Source organism: Calidris pugnax, unplaced genomic scaffold (assembly GCF_001431845.1).
Source record: "Calidris pugnax isolate Ruff unplaced genomic scaffold, ASM143184v1 scaffold56, whole genome shotgun sequence".
Taxonomy (NCBI): Eukaryota; Metazoa; Chordata; class Aves; order Charadriiformes; family Scolopacidae; genus Calidris; species Calidris pugnax.
Genome location: NW_015090839.1, coordinates 14946109 through 14969631, shown reverse-complemented (window position 1 = coordinate 14969631; position 23523 = coordinate 14946109). Strand labels below are relative to the sequence as shown.

At 36.3% G+C, this 23523-nt stretch overlaps 1 protein-coding gene across 2 annotated transcripts in view; it reads left to right on the top strand.

The window, feature by feature from the left end:
- Positions 1-448: 448 nt before the first annotated feature.
- Positions 449-23523, top strand: part of FSIP1 (fibrous sheath interacting protein 1) — a 76967-nt gene continuing 53892 nt past the window's right edge. The window contains exons 1-10 of one of the 2 annotated variants that reach the window (XM_014941673.1): positions 449-577; positions 1453-1584; positions 2946-3084; positions 4012-4110; positions 5440-5612; positions 6558-6642; positions 9788-9886; positions 12844-12944; positions 13650-13757; positions 18890-19054. In XM_014941673.1, the coding sequence (XP_014797159.1) occupies positions 1459-1584; positions 2946-3084; positions 4012-4110; positions 5440-5612; positions 6558-6642; positions 9788-9886; positions 12844-12944; positions 13650-13757; positions 18890-19054 (1095 nt within the window). In that variant the 5' untranslated portion in view covers positions 449-577; positions 1453-1458. Of the gene's footprint in view, positions 582-1452; positions 1585-2945; positions 3085-4011; positions 4111-5439; positions 5613-6557; positions 6643-9787; positions 9887-12843; positions 12945-13649; positions 13758-18889; positions 19055-23523 lie in introns of both variants that reach the window. The other variant, XM_014941672.1, reaches the window with a different exon arrangement.

Below are 23523 nucleotides of genomic sequence, written 5' to 3'. Positions count from 1 at the left end.
CCGGACCCCGGCTCCCCCCTTCCCACGGCCTGGCCCGGCCACACAGAAACAGACACTCCAGCGGCGGCGCCGCTATCCCGCCGCCCCAGCAACGGGCCCGGCACAGCCCAACTGTCTGCGGGGGGGAGGGAGGAGAAGGGCGCTCCTCGTACAGCGTTGCTCTCCGTCAGGACGGAGAAGACAGACTTCAGTAGGTTTATCTGGTCGTTCGGACTTCATGGGCAAGTGAGAAGTCGATTATATGCGCACTCCTGCGAAAAAGCTAATGAAAACCCCTCCTCCATTCCCCCCCTCCCCTTTCTGACGATGGTACCGCCCCGGTTCAAGGCGGAATCCTGCAGTTATCGCGAGAGTTCGGTGCGTTGGTTGTCATGGTAACGGCGGCCGCGCCGCCCGCGCTGGCCCTCGTGGTGCCGCCCTCCCGCGGTACGGACGGGGCGGCCACGGGCCCTGCGGGGGGGTCCGGCCGGACACAGGCGCTGCCGGGCGGGGAGGGCTCTGCCCGCCGTCTCCCGGGGGGGCTCTCGGAGCTGCGGCCGTTGGCGGCGGCCGAGAGACGGCCAGAACCCGTCAAAGGGTCGGTGGGTGTCCCGGCTGGCCGAGGCGGGCGGGTGCGGAGCCGCCTCAGTATCCCCCCAGGCGGCACCGCGTCGGTCCCGGCTGCCGGTGGGAAACGGTGTGAAGGGGCCCGAGATTCATGGGTTGAAATGGATGAATGAATATAAACGACTCTTTTTTTAATTCTCTGCCCACTTAACGTGTCATGTTACGGACCTGTGGACATGGCTCTGCCCTGGTTCTCGTACTGAAATAAAAAGCTGTATTCGCTCCGGTCTTTTGAAAATGATCAGTGTGTGTCACACACTCGGATACCTAATTCCTGTGAATTCATGCAGGTTTTGCAGAGAACCATGCCTTTTTGTTGTTTAAACTCGCATTGGGCCTGCGAATGTGGTTGGTTGGATTTGGGAACTCCCCTCATTTACAAGTACTGAATGGGAAAAGCTTCTGACTGCTTTATTTGATGTCGTCAAGAAGTCTATGAAATACCCTCACTTTTTTGCTGATGCTAACTTTGCCACTCCCATGTTTTTGTGTTTTGGGTTGGTTGGTTGGTTGGTTTGTTTTATTTTGTTTTTTGAAAAAGAGCCATAACATTTCCTTTGTTGTGAGATTACTTTTAAGATTTAAGTCGTTTGAAGTTTCTTTAACAGCTCATTTGAATATTTTGGTTGGCTTGATGATATAAATATATATTTGTTACATATATTAAAAAGTGTATAATTGAGTGGCAAGCTAGTCTGTAACGGAAAGAACCTTCATTGAGTTGCTAGAAAACATTTGAAACTTTTAAAATCTGTATCTGAAATATTACTGGGCTTATGTTGTTTTATTATGAAAGTGATAGTTTGGAAGGTTGTTTTGTTTTTGTTTTTTTTTCCCCAATTTTAGGTCATAATGGATATTACAAGGGGGAGCTTGGATAAAATTTCAAGGCCTGCATCTAGCTCAAAAGCTTATCCTCATTGTAGAACTTTAAATACATCTATGGAGTTATTAACACCAGAGCCATGTTTCCCAAAGGTAATTCTTTTCACCTTCAGCAGGTTAAAAACTCTGTACCTAATTTTTCTTATTGGAATGCCAAAGAAATAAGATTCTGCATTTTTAGCTTCTTAGAGAGTTCTGGGCTCTGCAGGTGTGCTAAGGGGTTATGTGAAAGTTCAAGCATGTGGGCTGCTCCTTATATATAAATGGAATGGTGTTTAATTTAATTTTTCTGAATAGGTATTACTTTTATATTTGCCATAAAAAGAGCTATTCAGCACTACAGCCTGGAAAACTTGGTTGTCTTCCTCTTTATATTTAATCAGATTATTAAATAAATTCTTTTTGAAAGGAAAACATTTGAGATTCTGTCAATAATGTGTAGATGCACAGCTATAGGCTGTTGATGAATGAGCATAATGTGCATAATTTCACTTCCATCCCATTTGTGCTTTAAATTTTAAGTTGGAATAAAAGTTGGTTTACTTCTTATTAAAAGAAAGTATTTGAGCAATCCTCACAAGTTGAGTTTTTGACTACAAGGTTCTCTCAGGGTATGTTTGAATCGAATTTAAAAAAAAATAAATCATAGTATTCCAAGAAATATGTCAGCTCCAGGGATACAACAAAGTCTGTCAGAAGTAGGTGTTTGCCTATCCTCTAAGAAAATTAATATTGTGGATTAACTTAATTTTGGGAATGGGATATGTGATACAGTTGTTGGGATGTAGGAACTGGGATGTGGGAATTAGAGATTTAGATAAATTTACTTAGACTACCCTGATTGTATTGTACTTCTTGTCACCTGTTTGTAGAATGGGATCAAACCTAGATTCTTCATAGAAGTATTAAAATATTTTTATATGGATTCACAGTTGGGTATTAAGGTTAATATCTGGTAACTGTGAAACCAAGTTCTCACCTAAAATTCATAGGCTATTGCATGAAAATTGCAATCTCTTGAGACTGATGAATTAAGCATTAGCTTTTTAGCTTTTCAGAGGCTATAACAAGCTCTGGAGTTCCTGCAGGAGATTGGGATGCTGTCTGGTGCAGAGCATCCACTGTGTCAGGAAATGGATGAGGCTGTTGTACGCACAGACTCTTATAACAGCTTGGCTGTACCTTCTGCTGCAGCAGAAATGATGGAAACCTTTGGAATAATTTCCTAGCCTGGCAATCGCAAATCTGGCAGACTGTGAAATGATGGGCTTGAGAATCAATGTGATATCTAAGAAATAGAACTTTGTATCAGATCTGAAAATGGTTCTTTGATTAAAAAGTAGTCGGCAGTCTTGTATAGAATCATTGTTAGCCTTTGTGATAGTATGTGATTATCTTTTGCTTCCCTCAAAAGATTTCTTTTTTTATATAAGTAGAGAATTTGCATTTCATAGGTTGATTCACCACTCAGTTTGGCTGGTAGTTATCAAAGAAGCAATCTAGAAGACTGCTGTCCAGAAGAAAACAAAGGTGATGATAGAGAGAAATCTGATGTCAAGGAAGTAAGAACAGATCAAGAAACCACAGTGGAGGGTACAATCTTTGTTCTTCAGAAGCGTGTATCGAATCCTAATGAGCTGTGGGAATGAGTAACACTTTCTTGTGTTGTGCCCGGACCAAATACCACGTTTGTATCATTTGGGGAAAATTCTGTTGGTGGAGGGAAAAGAGGGAGCAAATAGGTAACATAAGGAGGTGTCAAAATTCATACCTTCACTTTTTTCACTATTTTGAATCCATCTTTGAAAGAAATATGTTATCACTGGCATTACCACTACAGCACATGTCTCGTGGCATCTAAGCTGTGACCTGCACCTTGGTGATGGCCTAAAAGTCCAGGAGAAACCTGTGATCTGTGGAATCATGTTAGGAAGTGTTTTCAGTAAGGTGGTTTTTTTTATGATCTTTTTGCAGAGATCATAATCATGTGTTAGAAATTGTGTATCCTAATAATGCTCCACCGGTCCAAAAAATTAGAAATTATGGTTGTAACTTACAGTATTTAACAACTGAACAATGCTAATACTAATAAAAGACTTTAAATAAAAATATGCAATATCTCATTTTAATGAAAACACTTGTAGAAGTGCTTCAGGTAGCATTCTTTTGGCATTCTATAAATGGTAATAACTTTCTAGAGATTCTGACTATTTAAAAATAAAGAAGCAAAGGCCAGTAAGTGATGCAGAAAGTTTGGATACCTTTTTCAAGTTTAGATAAGAATCCGTGACAGAACTGGTGTCAAAAGAAACCCCTTGATTCCTGCTCCTGTGTTTAACATGAGTCCTGGTGCACCCGTGCATATAATTTTTTAAACATTAATTGGCTGCAGAGGCTCTGTGGTGATCCCTAAATGACAAAAATGTGTTGTGGTCTCTTCATTGTTAACATTTCAAACAGTATTTTTAAAAGTTTATTTCACCTCTATTTTATGGTGAAAGGCTTTTTCCTGTTTTTCAGGGTATATGTCTAGTTCTGATTCTGGAGATGATAACACTGAAACACAGACTTTAAAATTCTGTGAACCTTCCAAAGGAAAACTACATAATGCGAAAGCAGGTATGAATTTTTATGTTTATAAAGTGAATGGTGCAATAAAACTTTTCTTTTTTCCTTTTTTTTCTTAGTGCTTCTAGGAGAGTTTGGGACTGTAGTGTATTTGTGTGTATATTATATAGTTATAAAGAAATAATACAAATTGAAAAGGTATATACATTGTGATATTCAAGAGTTATTGGATGAATTCTTTATTTTATTAAAGAATATTCACTTTATGATAGTATTTGAGTTTTACATAGATTTGGTCAATCTAACAAGGCACAGAATCCAGTGGTGATTCTATCTTGTACGACAGTGATGGCCAGCTAACATAATATTCATTTATTCAGAAAAGAAATTGGATAGAACTGAACTCCAAAGCTTCACTCAGTAGTTTTACGTTCAAAGCCATCTGTTGGGTTTAGGCCAGTTGAAATAATGCTCTTTTTAAATCTTCTGTCCTTGGGGCATACCTGAAGCTCAGTTAGATTTTTGTAGCTCTCCCCTGGTTGTGTCACTCATACTTTTTTATGGCATAAAGTAGATCAATGCATCACACTAAATGCTTGGGATCAATGGGTGTGTCTAACATTTGACCTCAAAAGATTAGAAAATGAAAAAGTATTGGAAGTCTGTGGGACAGGGACAGTACTACAAGTGTTTCCTCTACTCTTGCTATGGAAGCTGACCAGAAAAGAGGGCAGAGCGTGAAGATGCAGTAGGAAGGAGTAAAGCTAAAAGTGATCAGAAATTGTAATCTGCACATTTAGGAAAAAAAGAAACAATACAGAAATCTATTTTAATTAAATAAAGGTAGTTTCCATAAGGTTACACCACTTCTCTTTTTTTCAGAACAACATTCTTCTAGAAGTAGTATCAGAATCTGATTTGGCTGAGATGCCAAGACTGAAACGTCTATAACGGTTCCTCTTAACCCCGGAATTACTCATTTTAATGAATGACATTTCAACATATATTCTACTAGTCAGGCTGAAGAAATTATTGTTTATTTTTAAGCTTATTTTGTCTGTGATTTTTGCTGATACTGTGCAGATGATGTCATTCTTCCATTATAAATTTGAATCCAATCACTTGCCCAAAATGGAGGGCTCTTCCTCCTGCATGCCCAACTGATACAGCTGAGAGTTTGATTCAGCATGCCATTATAAAGACTTTTATATTTTTTTTCTGCTACAAAGAGGTTTAGAAATAAACATGATATATATATACTTGAGAGTACTTGTACTCTTGTCTATGGTTGTTATCAAATTTCTTGTACTGCTTTTTAGTTTTTTTTTTTTTAAGGTTGAAATGCTTTAAACTAACATTAATTATAAATATATTCTACAGCAAACTCTTCCAACTTGGAACATTTTGAGGAAACAGATGCAGACCCTCAGATTCAAGCAGCTATAAAGAAAATGAATAAACTTGACACAATACTGGCAAAAAAACGTTTTAAGGAGAGAGCAATTAAAAAACAAGGCAAAGAAATGAGGGCAAAGCTCTGGGAAGAACTTCAGGTTAGAAGCGTTCAGCTTATTTTGTGAAGAGTGTATCTTAAGAGTAACATCTTACAGAATTATCATATTGACAGATGCATTGTTTGATTACATAACTTACAGTTGGTTGATTAAAGTGAAAAAATGGATCTTAAAAAGTAACTTTGAATAGGTTTTAATATGTATTGGCTAAGCAGGGTTTGAAAGAAGGCTGTGGTCCCTAAAAACTGTTATGATCTATAGCCAAATATACAGCTGTCTAGGTGTGATTTACTAGCATGATTTTACACTTGAACTTGCTACTCACAGGTGTGATGAGCTGTGACAAGAGGTAATATCTGTGAACCCAGACCTAAAAGTGTTTACTCTGTTCTAGCGTGACTGTTTTTAGGCCCATCTATTTCAGCACTGTCTATTATTGGAGAAATTAGAGATGCCCCTTGAAGAAGGGATAAGAATGCTACAGCACAAATTCCTTCCCATTATTCCTGTCCTCATTTCTAGCAGTTAAATGTCACTTTAAGCCCTGAAACATTAAAGTTAGTATTTTCTCTGAGGTTAAGTATTGTATAATGAATAAAAATGTCAGTTGCTAAAAAGACCTCTTTGCTGTTAGTTTGACTGCATCTCATAATTTCAATGGATATGGATTCAGAGCCATATGTACATTACAGAACTACTTTGTCTTGTGAAATGTGTCCCCATGTAAAAGACACTATGTAACAGAGGCTTTAAAGTTCCACCATGCCTCTATCGTAGCTTTAGGAGATGTTGAGAACATTCAGATGTTCTTCTTCCTCAAGAAGAAAATAAGGTGGTAAGTAAATGTTGCCACTGAACAATGAATTTTTAATAGGGTCTGAAGTTCATTCAACCTGATAAGCAAACAATGTATTTAGCTTGTGTTTACTTTAAAGTAAATATATGCATGTATCTGTATATTTATGCTTTATTTCTTTTGAATAGTCTATCAGAACCACTGGAAGCCATGAGGAGATAGAAAACACAAAACTTTTTTTAGCTTTGATCTCATCACGGCAGTATAAAGCTGGTAGGTAAGAAAGAGAAGTATATCCCTTGATATAATTATCCTGTATTTTGAATAATATTCGTATTTTTGTTAGCTACTATAAAAAGAAAGCTTTCAAACCTTTACATTAAAATAATATTTGCATGTAAAAGTACCTCAAGGGAATATTTTAAAAATTAACTGAAATAATGTTTGCATTATCACAAATGTAGAAGTTGTACTTTCACATTAATTTTATTTATAGAAACTGTATTTTTTCAAAGAGCTGGATACTCTAGAAGGGTAAAAATCCAGGACCACTAAAGCTTGCATTTTTCAAGTTGATAGCAAACACAGATGATTTCAGAAAGGATGCATGACTAAAGTAAATTAATGATAGCAGGTATAGGGAAAATGAAAAGTGGAAACCTGTTGAAAAACGTGGATGTCTTTATCACTTTGGAACATCTGGGCAATAAGGAAGGAATTCAAAATTGCTTTGGTAAACAAAAAAAATGATGAAGTTACTCATGTCTGGTGGTCTCAGTGGGAGAGTTTTTCAGGCTGCAGTACTTGGTATAGGAAGGGCAGGCAGTTAAAAAATATTAGGCCTAAAATGTAACTGAGAAGCTTTAGGGATGTGGGCCCTGCCACACATGTATCTTGGAGAAAATTTTCGTGTGGGAGTGGGAGAGAGAATGAGAAGGAAGCAATGGCAGTGCCATGGTAAGGATCTCATAATATGACAGGTCCAGAGGGAGAGAAATCCTGAGCCTTTTTAAGAACTGTTAACAGAAGAACCAAAAGGATGGAACCAAATTGTGATGCTAAATACTGAGTTGTATGTTGGAAAACAGTACAGGAAGACACATGCACAGCCTAGGTCCTGGAACATAGCCCGAAAGGGAGTATGGGTCATTTACATTAAATTTGATTCTGATTATGTTAAATTTAATTCACTTCTAAAAAAAATTAAGATTCTGAATGTAAGAGAGGATCTGAATAAAAGGGATCATCGATTAATATAGAGTGTGATTCTAAGGAAAAAGCATGAATATGAAACATGACCTGTGTTTTTAGTAGGCCTTTTTCCTGAGAATTCTAGGGAAGAAAAATTAGGGTAGATGTCAGTTTTACAAAGTAAAACTACATTAAAGACACGCGAGCAGACCATTCTCAGGAAACGACCAGGAAGTCTGATAAGATAATTTCTGACTTTCATCATGATATGACAATGAAGACGAAAGTATTCAAAGTGGAAGTGAACACACTGATAAGAATAAACATTTGTCTTTTCGTTAAAATCACTTCCATCTCCAGTGGCATTTAAAACACCAAATTCTATAGCTTCATTAATAGTAGACAAATCACTAATGATGGACCGAGTTCTTTAACAGGAAAGCTAAGCAAATAGTTAATGAAACAGAAAAATGTGGAAAACAGAAAGAAAATATTGGGTATTTTAAAATGTCCTTTTTCTTTCTGTGGCTAGACTCTTGCTGAGGAAGACACTGGAACAGACTGTAGGCATTCTGCTCACAATGTCTTTATTGCAAGGGGCAGGGGGAACAAAAAAACCTGAATTTGTCAAGAATATACCATGTCAAAACTGCTCAAGAGTGGTTTGAAAATGTTTACTGTTTGAACACTTGTTCTCAGAGCTGGAGTTCTAAGAGGTGTGTCAATCATATGCACATTTTGAAAGGAAAAAGAATTGTGGTTCATCTTTTCTTTTTTCTTGTTGGGGAAAGAACAACAATGAATGGTTATTGTTGAGCAAAAATCTCAGCTTGAATGTTGGAAGTATGTGTGTAACAATGGTAGCAATGTGTGGTTAAAACATTTCAACGGGACTTATTACAAGGTAACCTGCTTTTATTTCTCTGCTAAAATTTGAGTATTAAGGGAAAAACACAGAATTTGATGAGGGTGATATTTAAAAAGTATCCAGTAGATGTCAGGATATAGTAAAAAAACAGTAGGCAAGCAAGACTATATGGTTGTTGATGAACTCCATGCTTCAGTTCCTTTTTTATATCAACAGTAACTCCTTGCTGTATAGATCATGTGCATCATATAGATTCTGATGTACTGAACTGGCAAAATTCTGCAGAGTTTAGATTTCTATTTTTCCTACAGCTTGATCTTTATCTTGAATTTTCTGTGATATGCTACTGCCTTACTTTTTGGGTCTTATTCATTCTTTAAATGAGTGCCTTAATAGCTGTACAGGTTGATACTGAAATGGAATGTAATTCATATATTTTGTTTTTCACAGCTTGAGTTTGATAAAGAGCTTTATTAAATAAATTATATAGGGGAGCTATTTAATTAGAGCTTTTAATGTGACTGTGAAATCAAATGCAAATTCCAGGCATACGGTCATTAATAACTGATATGTCCTAGAATCTCAGGCATGAAAAACCTCCAACACAGTCATGGCAGAAATGTAAATCAGGAGTTAATTAAACAGCCTAATTTTATTCTCCTCTGCTCTGCGTAACAAAATCATGCTTTCAGTTGAGTCCATTAAACTTCATTGTTACAGGATGTTGGTTGATTTTTTCATTGTGAAAAACACATTTGTCATATGTGATATATATGGTTCTTTGCGATATGAGTCCTTTTTTTAAGTGCTAAATTTATAGGCTGCACGTTAATGCTCTAACACATACTTCCAGTTGATGTATGTCAATACCATGACTGATTTTTTTTCTTTAAATAACTGAAATAACTCTTGCATGCTAGGATGTTTGAAAACTTTTTTTCTAGACTATACCCTTGACCTAAGCCACTTGGAAGTCTAATAATTCATGCACAGGCAGACACCAGCTGTGAAAACCTGGATACTTTATTCTCATTCAGAGTTCTAGATGAATTGCCACATGGTGTCTGCAGAGGCTTTTGAACGTTAGGGCCTTGGGCTGTATCTTTTAGAATGTAATTATTTGTCCTGTATAGATGGTAGTTAAAAATGGAAAGACAGCCATATGAAACAGCATGATTATTCATGAGAAAACATACACTTTCTCCCCTTATTTATTTCTTGAGATATATGGTGGTTATGTAATTTATCCAAGTAAATTTCTCTAACCTTAAGGTGTGAGATCTTATAGGATGATACACAAAAAACTAGATCTTCTTTAAATTCATTTCAGTTAAATTTTACTGAAAAAATTCCTTGCAGATACCTCCCATTCTAAAGAAGATGAAACATGTACGTCAGTATTTCACACACAAATTAATCCAGAGGATTATGATTGCCACGAAACCCAACATAATCAGGGTAAGCTTTATTAATTGTTTAGTTTGTATTTCTAGATACAGCAAAACAACATGTAAAATGGATGGGTAATGAAGACTTGGCCTTTGTGGCTAGGCCAACGAAATCAGAAAAATCAAGGTTGCTTACTGCAATGGTGACAATTCTCATTTTTGTGCAGATGATAAAAGAGAATAGTTTTGTTTGTGACTTATCTAAAACATTTAATATAACATGCTTAGAAAATTTTGACTGTTTGGTTTATAAAACTTTTTCATTGCAAAACAATGAGGTGTGTAACTGGTTCAGTGCAAAATGTATCCTTAGTTCTTCATGGAAATTCTTTAAAAACTTGTCTTTCCTGTTATTCTAAGGTAGCTCTAACTTTCATTAATAAGCTTATATTCAAGAAACCAGGAGTGGTCCTGTATGTAGTTGAAACTGTTCTGTAATTTTTTTGTTTTCAGGAGAAATTGTATGGATGCGACAACCAGACAACACATTTTATATTTTGTTATGCTGACTATTGTAAAGGTGCATTGTTTTTGTGGATTAAGTACTTTCTGGCAAAAAATCAAACATTTGTGCTGATTCTTTTAGACATCACTCTATACGTGCACTCTATAGAGGTTTCAAATGCTGGTAGTAGTGTAGTGTGTCCCATGCTTCAAAATAAATGGAATTGTGCTTTTGTGCCTCTGTTTTCTCCCTATTTGAAATTCAAATCTGTGTGGTTGAGTAACTTCTCACATGTGTTGTGACATAAGAAGAATAGCTTCAGCTGCCATTGCTATCAGCTGCAATTGTTTATTTCTTTGTCATCTACCATTCTATGTAAACAGAAGGAATCTATCTTCCCGGTGACTGGCTGAGATGGCAAGGACATAAAAAATGGGTGTTCCTCAAGGCTGAACCATTGATGGCAGCAGAATCTCTGCACTTTTTAGAATGTTTTAATTTTTAACCCTGGACCTCACCTCCCTTATCATTTTATCACTTGTCCCAGTATCTGACCTTAACTTTTTGTTGTCAAATGTTTCTTCACACTGGGTTTAGAGTGGTGCTGTGCTTTTGATCTCTCTGTCTTCCTACCATGTGTCTTCATTCTTCCCTTAAAATGAAGCTTGAGCCTCAGCTTCCACCTTCACAATTTCTGAGTTGTGCTGGAGCATCCTTGAACAGCAATGGCAGGTTTCACTACCAGTGTTCAGGACAGCAATGACTTCTGGAGCTCCCAGTACAGGCATGGTTAGGAGTTGCTGTTGCTTGCACTGTTTTGAGATGTTCTATATTCTCCTGATTTGGGAATGTGTGAAACGGAGATAACTTACAACTTAATGTGCAATAAATTACTTCAATGACTTTTACTATTTCTGCTGGAGGCTTTTGGTACAGTTTCTGAATAGCTAGCACTTATTGTTTTGGTTGCTTTTGGATTTCTGTGTTACAGTTGTCATAAAGGCAAACCCTGAACAAGAGCAACTTGACTTGTAAAGAAGAATGTTATGTATTAGTTTTATAATATTGCTTTAGCAATCTCATCAAAATTTGTAGCAAATCTTTGAAATCTGTACCAAATCTACCTAAACTCATATGCAGAATTTGTTGAGCTGCAATCTCTCTCTTACTTACCCATGGCAATCTTCAGCGTATTCTTTGTCCCAGTGATCCATGCCTGTCCCTTCTTTACCTGAATGTTCTGAGATGTTCTGTATGACAGCTTCCTCTTGAAAATGCTAATTCTACAGTTAGAAAAAGATGTAGGTTAAAAGTAATGTTGCGTATGTGTTGCATGTTATATTGGCGTTTGGTGTGTTTTGCTCATTTCAGGATATGACTTGTCATGTTTATATTGATTGGTAAATTCTTATATGATCCAGTTCCTTGACAGATTTAAGATGTTACCTGGTAATGTTAAAGATATTTTGGGATGCTCTCAGTAAACAGTTGTGCATTTGAACTGTGATGGGGTTTTCTTGGTCAGAACCAGCACCTCAGTCCTTTTAAGTTTTACTTGTAATTTGAAAGTAAGTCTGATTAGTGAGAATGTTCCACAGTTTTTTGTCTGCAGTGTGTAAAAAGATGCACAGAATTTATTTCATATGTTTGGAAATTTTCTTCCCATCTACTGACTCTGAAGAGTTACTTGTATGTAAACTTCCGTAGCCTGTCTTCTAACATGTTAAACTGGGGGGGGGGTTTGTAGGCAAATAGCCCACCCATTCTATATTCAATCTCTACTTTCCAGAAAAGGAAAAAGTACCATGCCTACTTTTGAGACTTAAAAGTTGGTTGTATTTGCTTAGACTTGTTATTTAATGTGATAATGGCTGTTCACGAAGGAACTGCTCTTTTAAAACTGGTAAAAGTCTCTGAAAAACAGAATATGTGCCCATTTTTGTATGAATAGAAAGCCATTGTTGAAAAAACCATACGTGTGATGTTGTCAGAATATCATGTGGCTGTTTAATAGCTTTACAGCTCTATGAGTTTTATTTTTAAACAAGATTTGTTTTATAAGCTGTGTTATAATAATATCAACTATATCATCTGTTCTTCAGCTGTTTTATTTTAAAAAATGTACTTGATATGTCTCCAAATAGTTCTGTGGTTTTCAAAAAAGTTATTGTCTGGTTTGTGCTGATGATAAAACTGAAACAATGATAGGGTTCGAAGGAATGCCGTGGCTTTTAAGGCTGCCATGTTTAACATTTTTGAGGTCAGAAATCCAAAAGTATTTTAGCCTTTGCAACTTTGAATTATCTCATATAATAAAAGCTTAAAAATGAGATTAGATTTTGAGAATAATTATGTTTTAAATATAGCAATATAGTTTATCTAAATAATGAAAACAGCATATAAAAAGTTTGTCTATCCACTTGATAAGTTTGTTAAAGATTTAAACAGGATTGTTCTTATTGTAGTTCTGAGTCAGAAAAGGAATGTTCATAACTTACCAACTTTTCTTTCTCAAAATTCAGATTATCCAAATGAATTAGAAATGAATGAATTTCTTAATCAAGCAGAAAAAATGCAGAGCAAAAGTAAAAGCAATCAGGATTTCATTAAAAAGAACATTGAGGTAAGCATTAAAGCATAACATCATTAACATTTTGTTAAATGTTAACTAAAATATTGTGTATAAATATTTCTGGAGACAGTTGGGATTTTTACCAGGAACATTAAAAGCTAGTTAGGTATAAATTAAAAAAATCTTGCTGTTAAGAATTCTTGTTTATGGCAGAATACTGTATAAGATAGTTCTCATCTTGGATGCTCATATTGGTGGGAATAATACTGCTTCTGTTTATTTGCTAAAGAATACTGGAAAATTAATTGTTGCTTGTCCTGGACGTAGGTTGTTTTGAGGGCAAATATTTCCCAAGACTTTCTTTAAATATATTTACTGTTAAGTTAAAGGAAGATGTTCTTATGCATACATAGAGAATAGATATGCAGGTGGTTCATGTATAGCCTGCATGGGACCCTTGTTTACAGATGACTTCTTTCTGTCAGCAAATAGATGCCTTGATTTTCATGGTTTCTTTTCTGTTAAGACTTAGTAGCTATAATGATTTTTCATACAATAAAAAATATCCCCCCCCGGCTATGTTAAAGGCTGTTGTAAGATTATCAATTTATTATATGTAGGCTGCTACATTTTTCTGTCAGAGTGATAATTTGTTTTATGGCAATAAGCAATTTCACTGGGTTTAAAAACTTTGTGCTGTTGGAGCTAATGGACTTCTAAAGTTGGGGTTTTTTTTAATTTTTTTAAATATTTCAGCTAGCAAAGGATTCAGGAAACCAGATTGTTATGCTTGAAGGAGAGAGGAAAAGGCTAATTGAACTATTGAAAGATACAGAAGATGGAATTGAATTGCAAAGTCTTAAGGTATGACAACTTTAATTTGTGCTGTCCTGTTGTATTTGGCTTATTTTTATGGTAAATCTAAGTTTGATTTGGTCTTAGTCCTACCATGAAGCAACCTACTGAGACAAGAGAGAAAAGCTGGACAGGAGAGAAAAGCTGGACAAATCCAATTGGCTTTGTCTCTAAGAATGAATTTGAATTGGCTTATTTGTTCATTTTACTAACACTTGGACACACCTGGCCTCAGAGAAAACAGCAGAACTTAAAATTAAAGCTAGACCTGGGGAGGAGCCTTAGAAGCACACTCAGAGATTACCTATTTTCTCTGCATAAAATGTGAAGTTGTAGCCTACCAATCTGAGTGGCTAGTGCTGCAGTTTCTGGTAGAAGGGCCAGCAGCTACTTCAAACAACCTCCAAGACATGAACTTCAGAATGCAGCAAGTGGGGAATCAAAGAATCATAGATGGTTTGAGTTGGAAGGGACCTTGAAGATCATTTAGTTCCAACCCCCCCTCCATGGGTTGGGACACCTCCCACTCAAAGCTCCACAGGCTACTCAAAGCTTCATCCAACCTGGCCTTGAACGCTTCCAGGGATGGGGCATTCATATTCCCCATTCGTCAATATACATTGATGAAACTTATGTGTCTGTTTAGAAAGATGACATCTTTGTATGGCTTCCAACTCACTCTGTCTTAAAAGTATACAGAGGAGCCAAAGTCTGCTTGAGTATTAGACATTTATACTTAAACATAATATCGTTAGAGAGTGTGCATTCTGCATACTGCAGTGGATAGCAAGAGCTGAAGTAGATGGAAATACCTTTCCTCATGGAGATTAAAAAAGGAGTGTTTGATTGTCTCACCAATCACTGCTTCTAGGAGACTCTGCCACAAAATGATTCCCAGTAACATGGAGACATCAAATAGTGTTTTGATCTCCAAGTTACTAGGAGATGGCCTTTATTTCTTACTGCTTTGAGGGGAATGTCACACTGAAGGGGTTCCTGGGGGTTCTGCTGTTTTATGGAAGTCATCATCAGGCTGCTAGGATGGGAAGATAAACTTTGGTTTAAAAAATGAATCATAATAGAAACTTAAAGTACTTTTCAACTATGTGTGTTATTAAACATGCTGAATATGTGTGTTTTCATAGAAGGAACATTCTCAACCTGTGTAAACGTCATATTCAAGACGTTCTTCAACAAACCTGCATTTTAATAAAGAAGAAGAAATACTGGGAAAGTGCTTGCTGACCTTTCTAATTTTTTATACATTAAAATGTGCATTATGTTAAGCCTACAGTAACGTTACAAACACTTTCTAAGTGTACACTGTATCACAGTATCTAAGAAGAAAGATGTGAACTTAGCATAGAATGAACAAAATATATCCAAAGTTGAGTTTCTGTTTAATTGATACAGCTAAAAATGATTTGGAGTAAATTATTTTTCAGTAGGTCAAATAGCAACTTAGGTGTGAGAGAAAGAAACAAAAGCAAATGCAATGTTGTTGTTTTTCTTTAATTCTCTCTTCCCGTATTTCGAGTTATTTTCTAATAAGTTGGTGAAGACATCCAAAGGGTGACGCTCTTCATTACTCTTTTCTAAAATGTGTCTATGGTTATGGAAACAGAGAACAAACCTACCCATTTTCTGTGACATGAAAAAAATCTGTAATTTAACCAACTTCAGTATGATTTCTATCTTGAAACTCATTTGGTTGGTCCAAAACTTTTTATTCTAGGGAGACTAATAAATATACACTATGTTTTGGCATTTTCAGAGCTTTGTGGGGCAAATACAAGTGAAGGAGTCCATATCAGTCAGGAAAATCTGATGGACAAATGACTAAGGTTATATAAATTTGCAGTATTTTAACAGTAACTGTTCTTTCACAGTTGCTAAGCTAAAGTAGAAGCACAGCACACAGGAAACATAACCTTTGCTGATCATTAGTATGCAAAGGTTTGAGATTATCGGCAATTAAACCACTCAGCCCTTGTGTTCATGAGATTAAAAACTTTGACTTCTGTAAAATTCCATCAGTCTTCCTGTTGACCCGACAATTGTTCCCTTGCTTTACATAGAAAGCTTATTTATTTTTTTTGGACGTGAACACTGAGCTTGTAGATTGGCTTATTTGTCTGTGTAAGATACTTAACAGTTATTGCACAGAGATATTTGACTTGCTGACATAGTTCAGCGTTAAAAAAATGCAGTGGAAGGATCTTTGGTCTCTTTGGTTAGGAATTTGTTTTTTAGTGTACTTGTAATCTGTTGTATATTAGAAGGACAAAACGAAAGCTCACTGGATCGTTATTTGATTGATCTTTTGTCTGTGCTTTTAGGAAAAGATTCAAGGTACTCTATTAGATATGCTTGCAACAGGTTTGGCATTATAATCCCACATAAGGGCGACAAAATGTTCAGCTAAAATAGTACTTCATCCAGACTTTGAATAAGAACAAACTGTAGGGAGAAAGTTGTGAGATTTTTGTTTGTTTTTCTCCCCTTGGTGGGAAGGTAGGTATTTGGTTAACAATACCATCTCTTCTGTTCTTCTTTCCTTATTGAGGACATGTTTAATTTGAGGAGGTAGTCCTTCATTTGATAGGACCATCAGCATTTAAAGATGTGAAGATGTTTCGAACAGCCTTCTGTTAGTAAACATGGTAGCTTTCTGACCTAGAGATAATTTTTAAAGAATTTATTATTTTACAGATTGCAAAAGTCTTCTCTCACAATATATAGTTATTGGGTTTTCATTTTCTTTAAGCTAGTGTCCTTCACAAAATTCTAATGCAAATTCTGACTAGCAATGTGACCTTTTTTGCACCAATTTTAAGACATCAAGGCAATGGAAAAGTTTTCCATTTATCCAGATTCTGTATTTGGCACATGTCACTATGATGTGGGCATGTATCTATAAAGGTTTTACTATTTATATCAGATGTTAAATAGATAACTACACAGGTCATTCTGTTGCTCTTGATACAAGGGACAAAAATGGGAATGATAATTTGTGGGTTAGTCTAGTCTGCACTAGATCATTTCTTTAAAGAAAACAGCTCCTGAATCAGGAGCCAAAGTAGAATAAACATCCAAAGTAGAATAAAAGGATAATACTTCAACCTGTCTAGTCTGTCTTCCTCTCCCACATTTGAATTATATTATGGGTGAGGCGTTTCCTGTGGCTGCTTTGTAACAAAGATCATGAGGAAATTAGCAGCTAATGAGTAATCTAGACTGCTTCAAGCTGGCTCAGGTAACTGTCCAGCTGATGGCCACTTTCATTTTTCTTCATTCTGACTTTTAAAAAGCTGGAGCAACCACATTGGCTAAAGTAGTGTTTTGGAGGTTATCAATCAAGGCAGAGCTGGCTATGCTGTATGAATTCCTCTGTATAACGTGATGTGGATTAGATAACTTTATTTGACTCATGCTACTAAACATGTCAAATGTCCAAACAGCACTTCTCACTTTTTAAAAAAAAAAAGTGTTTTATGGGTATTTAAAATATTTTAGAAGTACATAGTCATGCTAATCGAATTGTCAAAGCTGCAGGGGTATGATTTGTTTCAGATGTTCTGCAGTAATAAGCACTGACTGTGCTGTTATAAAAGTGTTGTTCTGAGTTAACACACAGGAAACTTTGACAGGACAGAGGCTTATTTTCCAAGCAAAGCCATCTTGAAAATACAAAAGAGAATGTGTGAGTCTATTTAACCCTGGAGTAAAGTGATACCGGAGCAATTTACTTGGACCATGGGCTATAGACACTGAACAGTAGCTGGTGAGTCCAGTTGCAGCTTAACTGACTCCTGTAGAGCCATTTCAGTGTGTTTGCACTGTGCCCTTCAATGTCTCATTACTTCAGCATCTGATTAGGGGGTGGTTAACACAGGACAAGTGTATTACCACATCGGATACTTTTGTTATATGGTCCCCATATCACCTGAACAGATGCTTCCACAAAGCTGGCAACCTTCTAGAGGCATTTCTGAGTGACTCTTCTGGTGTTGGGTCATGTCCGGTCAGGCTTACTGGTTGTGTCATTGTACTTGTATGAGAAACCATTAGAAGAACTGATTGTTTCACAAAAGAGATGACTCTTTTTATTTTTTACTTTAGTATGGAGGTAACTTATAACATGTGTTTGGGGTATGCTTTTTTTCTTTTTGCAGCCACTGTGCTTTAGGGTAATGGGGATGAACCAGGGATGACCTCATAGCACTGGTATTGTAATTGGAAGCTGATATTTCCTCCTCTTGTGTGGATGTGGCTGCTTGAGTAGCCAGAGGACTGATCTGGAAGCTGTAAAGGAGTGGCGGACATGAATTCCTTGCAAGACAGACGTTGAAGTCTTAGGGCAAGATGCTGGCCCTCTCCAATATTGGAGCTGGGACTGTTATATTGAGCAAATAGAGAAACTGCAGGAAGAAAGGAGTTTGTATCCATGGAAGGATGGCATAGCATGACATCCATAGGCATGGCACGGCTTGACATGAGACTGTTTTAAAGCTTTGACTAACTTGGCTAAGAGGCTGTAAAGTGAGATGCATCATTAAGGAAAAGGGGTTAGCTATCCAAAGCTCTTCTCTTATGCATAAAGAAAACTTGATCAAGGGAGCGGCATAACCTTCAGAAGAATGGATGGGGAACTTGGGAACTGTCTGATTGCTCTTTGGACAGCTGGCATGGAGATGAAGCATCTAGCTTTAAGCAAATTTATTTAAGGGCTTCTGAGTACTCAGTCAATGAGAACAGAGGCTTTGGACTTTTATAGAAATAAGTAAAATAATAGCAGAAGTCTTTTTAGGTTAACACAACATCTTTTATGGTATTGCCTTTTAACGGTGCATGTAGATGCATGTCCTTTCTAATAATAAAATGAAATACATATTTTTAAAGTCCATTCAAGTTGCTGCTTGGAAAATGTATGCCTTTAACTATTTTGTCCATACCTGCTTTTGAGTGTGCATGGTACGTGAATATTGGCAGATTTCAGCTATATACTGTGTGGGATGAAAACTTACATTTTATTCTTAAGTATAGTTTATTTGAAAAAGAAATACACTTGATGTGTAACTGCCTTTATATTCTGTTTACTTTGAGAATCAGGATTAAATATTTTCTGTATCTTTCAATAGGAGAATGTATCTGGCTGGCTAGCACCAGGAGAAGGGTACACACCTGAACCGATGGAATTTCATCACCTCAGTGAGATAGACATTAAGCTTCAAGTACTCCTATCTGATGAAGATTTTTCTGTGATTTCTAGCTCTTGCTCAAAAACACCAAGCCAGATTTATCAGGTATATTACAGGATAGAGCTTATGTTGCAGATTTGTTTGAAATGTGTGTTGATGTTAACAAAATATAGCATGCATCTGTATTGCATCTGTATTTTTTGCATTTTCTTCAGCTGTCTTCTTTTTGTTCTCAAAGTATATGTGTTAAAGAATGAAGTGAAATCTTTGGTTAGAGAAATCACACTGAAAAATAGTATGTTGTGATTTTGAGTGGTATATATTCAAAGACTGTCTTGTTTTTAACGTTTGTTGATTCCACACTTTCAACAAGGAATTTTATATGCAGGAATTGGTAACTCAGATGTTTTTAACTGCATGAAGACCTCAGTGGTTTTGTCAGCATAGTGACACATTACCCATGATAATTAATCTTTGGGAATTAGATTTAGGTTTCTTTTTACTTCAGGGTTCCAAAAGTGCCTTTTCTTTTTTAATCTGTAAGATAAAGCAATTACCAATAAGCAATGTTAAAGACTGCAGAAAATCAATTGAAATTGTACGTCCCTTGTCTTTAACGGCCTTTGTCTTTTTTCCTTGCCAGTGATATTGACAGCCTTTGGGATCTCAGCCTTGAGAAATGATTGTTAGAATTTTGTACATAAAAGACTCCAGTTTATCCCGTGTCCCAGTGATGTTGCCCCTGATATAATGGGGGAAGTACAACATAAAATACCAAAATTCCTATTTTGCACTGATTTGCACAAAACTTGTTTAGTTCTGTAAAATTTACGGTTTATAGCCAGAGACTCTGTAAGAGTGTACGTTGGCAAAACTACGTTTTCAGTTACCCGTGTATGAAAAACATCTCTTTGAATGGCTAAGTAACTGTAGGATTTTTCTTTTTCTAAAGAGCAATTAATGGCACTTTTTGTGTCGACTTCTTTCTGAACTTCAGGTTTTGTTCTGCTTATGGTAGTATTTTCGGTTGTTCTGACTGTTCCAGGGGAGTCACATTTTGATGGTGATTATTCACCAACTGGGATTTAATGTGTGAAACAGCGACTCCCTCTAGTGGGTAATCACTGACACCAATGCAGTTATCACCCGGTAACTTGAGGTTCAGGCACCTGAGCTGCCAATGGTTGCTGGAGCTTGTGTTTGCTGTGATGAGTGAGACCTCAGCTTGAAGTTAGTGCGACTGCCCATGATAACGCTGTTTGGGAGTGTTTGTCCAAGCAGTTGCTTCCTTTTCAGGTAAAAGCATGGAAGTATTTGAATAGAAACTTGTATTTCTGTCCATGCTTATTGAAGAGTAATGTGTTAACTTTTTTGAACAATTTTAAACTTAACAACCAAAAAGAGTTTCTATAAATTACCCTTCATTAGTGAAAAGCAATTGCCCTTCAACTTTGTTTTCCAGCATGTAAAAGGCTTTCAGACATTGTAGTTCCAGGAAACACGTAGAGGATTCCATTTGTCATTTTTTGTTTTGTTCAGATAAACACGTGAGTCATTTTAACGAAAGCTATCAAAGAACAGGACTATTTAAAAGTGGTTTTATAAATTTAGGGAAAGACCTAAACAGAATAAATATAAATTGAAGTGAGTGGGAGGCTGTATTTATTTAAAACGGCATTTAGAAGGACACTAATTGCATAAATGCAAAACTAATTTAAAAGCAAACAACAAAACAAACAACAAAAGCAAGCTCTCCCACTCTGCAGCTCTCAAATTCCAGAAGTGTCTTGATTTCCATGTGCCTCCTCAGTTGACTCCAAAATCCTGGAGGTGCCTTCATCCCTGCTTCTCTGCATGTCCAGAGCCATTTCTTTCAGCAGAGGACAGTGTGTCTAGTGGTTGCCTTAGTTTCATTTTGATCCTGACTTCAGGCAAGTCAGTGTTAAATTCTTCATGAAGCCTGATTTGGTAGGTGCAATTTGGCACTCCGACATGACTGGGCTTGTTTGTATTTACATAGAATTCCAGCTGCCAATTTTTTTTTGTTAATGGTAGCTGGAGGAGAAAATAATAGTCTCAACTTTCAGGAACTTGACTACTTACTGTAGAAGATTAGGACCAGGTCTAGCCCTTAGTCCTATGTTCTTGGTTATTGTTGTTTTGGTAGGTAAAAAATCACTCTTAAATTCATACATGGCAATAACAACAGGTCAGGTTCTGAATTTGATTATGCATGTTCATTCTCAACACCTTTTGTTTTCAAATTCCTTTAACAGTTACTTTTTCAAAAAAACAGGAAGTAACATGCAGCAGTAGCTGGGAAATTAGTGACTGCGTTGAGTTTAGAGAGCTTCCTGTCAAAAGGCATAAAAAATGACATGTTTTTTTTATATAAGTAGTTGTTCTGAGTTCATTGTTGCTCACAGTCTTTTTAAAACAGCCGTGGTTGTCACAATCAATATCCCCTAAAATTGTTATAAACTGGAAGTTTTAATGAATTTGCTTTTAAAAAACCTTGTTATTATTCTTGAAGCATCAGCTCTGAAATCAGAAAATAGGTAGATCACAGAGCAATATCAGAATTCTTTGTACTGAATGTCTTTTGGAACCTGATCAAAGGCAACTGATACCTACCCAGAAAGGGTCTGAAGAAATTAATTGAATGATGTTTTTTGCTAAAAGAAGATCTTGTTTTGTGATATGTTAGCATGAATGCCATGAATGCCACGTGCAAGACAAGGCAGTAAGAGTTCTGGTTATCTGCCCCTTGTTGGGTTTAATTTCATGTGTTGAATGACAAGATTTTCAGTTGTTTCTTCAGTTGATCACAGCAGCTAAATGAGGAAGAAAACTAGCTATCAGGCTGTTATCCTCTGTAAAACCAGTTAGAAGTGGGACACATTTAGCTTACTAATAGGGTGAATTAAATATGCAGGGATTGTCTTATTTATTAACCCTCATTCATATTCTCTAAACATTGTGAGAAACAAAATATTTGTTGGTGAGACTGGGAGGGGGGCCTGTAGTATTCAAAACCTATAGTGGTAATCTAGTATTGTTGAATTCTCAGATAAATTGCTATTGTTTTCTTTTATTCAGAGCTTTAGCTTAGATTGTATCACTACTTCTCCCATAACTGAGCTAAATTCTGTAAACTTAATTGCTAGATAAAGATGTTGGCGCAGATACTATGGAATGCAAATCTGAATGCACTGCAATATTTTTTTTTCTTAGGAATTTGTTTTTTTTTTTAAATTAAGGTTCCAGGAGAAGGCTACAAAAATCTGTAAAGTACAGAATTTATTTTGAATTATTCTAGTTGTTATGGAACACAAGTCAAATTTAGAATGTGGATCTCCTTTCATTTAGAGAAGAGGCTGATTTCAGTGGCATTAATTTTTCTTCTAAAATCAGTGCTTAAATTCTTTCTGATTTCCATGAGATGTGAATTTCTTCTGTTGTAATTGAGTAGGGTATAAGGTATTAGTGGTGGGGAACATTGGGAAAAAATGTTAGTGTGTAAATCATCTGCTTGGGTTTTCATTTAAAATTTTAGAAGTAAAACAAAAGTAGCTTAGAGATGCATATCATTAAGCTGCTTCTTTTCTTCCAGGAATTGCATTAGATACAACTTGTGAAATGCAAACACTTAACCACGACTGGCTCAATGGGAAAGCTGCTTTCTGCCCTGGTAGATACTTTGGCAGGATATAGGAACTATGTTCTGACTCTGAAATCTTTAACAACTGGCTTTAATTATCCTACAGTACCATAGCTGAGCTGCCACAGAGACGCATACAGATTCATCTGTTTTGTGCAATGAGTCCTGCTGGATTCAGAATGCTTTTCCATGACTAATCTTCTCTTTTACATAGAAGTGTTTCTCATCAGAACTTTATTTCTCTCCGAAACGTTTCTTTGCTCTGGTGCCAACTTAATTAAATATTTACAAATGCTTCTGTCTTCATAACATTTTTGGGGACAAACAAATTAAGTTGAATGTAATCCTGGAAGAGAGGAAAACGGTAGGATGAAGAATCTGAAGTGTAAGACTGTGTGGAATGAGTACAGCTACCAGCTTGAAAACTGGAAAACTACTTGAAAATAAAAGGAAATGGAGACTGTGTTTAAAGAAGAATAAAGAAACAATAATACCTGTCTGCTTGATTGTCTTATAAAGATAATTTAGTGTTGTGTATTACCTTGATGAGTTCTTTCCTTCCCGATTGGGTTTCTTTTATCAGAAAAATATTCCATTTTTCAATTATAGCAGTAAAATATAGTTAAGTTTAAAACTAAATCAATACTCGTAATTATAAAAAATTCTGAAGATACACTAGAATTTTGATTAATGAGCTCTTTGATAGCCTGTGCTCTATGGCTGCACTTCACCAAAACAGATGATTTTTGACAGATATGTCTATTTCGGGGAATGGTTAGAAGCTGATTAATAAACTGATCAGCCGATTTTGTGGCTCAAGAAGATTGTATGACTGCTATCTTTCATTAGATAGGATTTATTTTTTAAATTTATTTACTTATAGAATTTTGGAGAAAAGGGAATTAAGCAAATC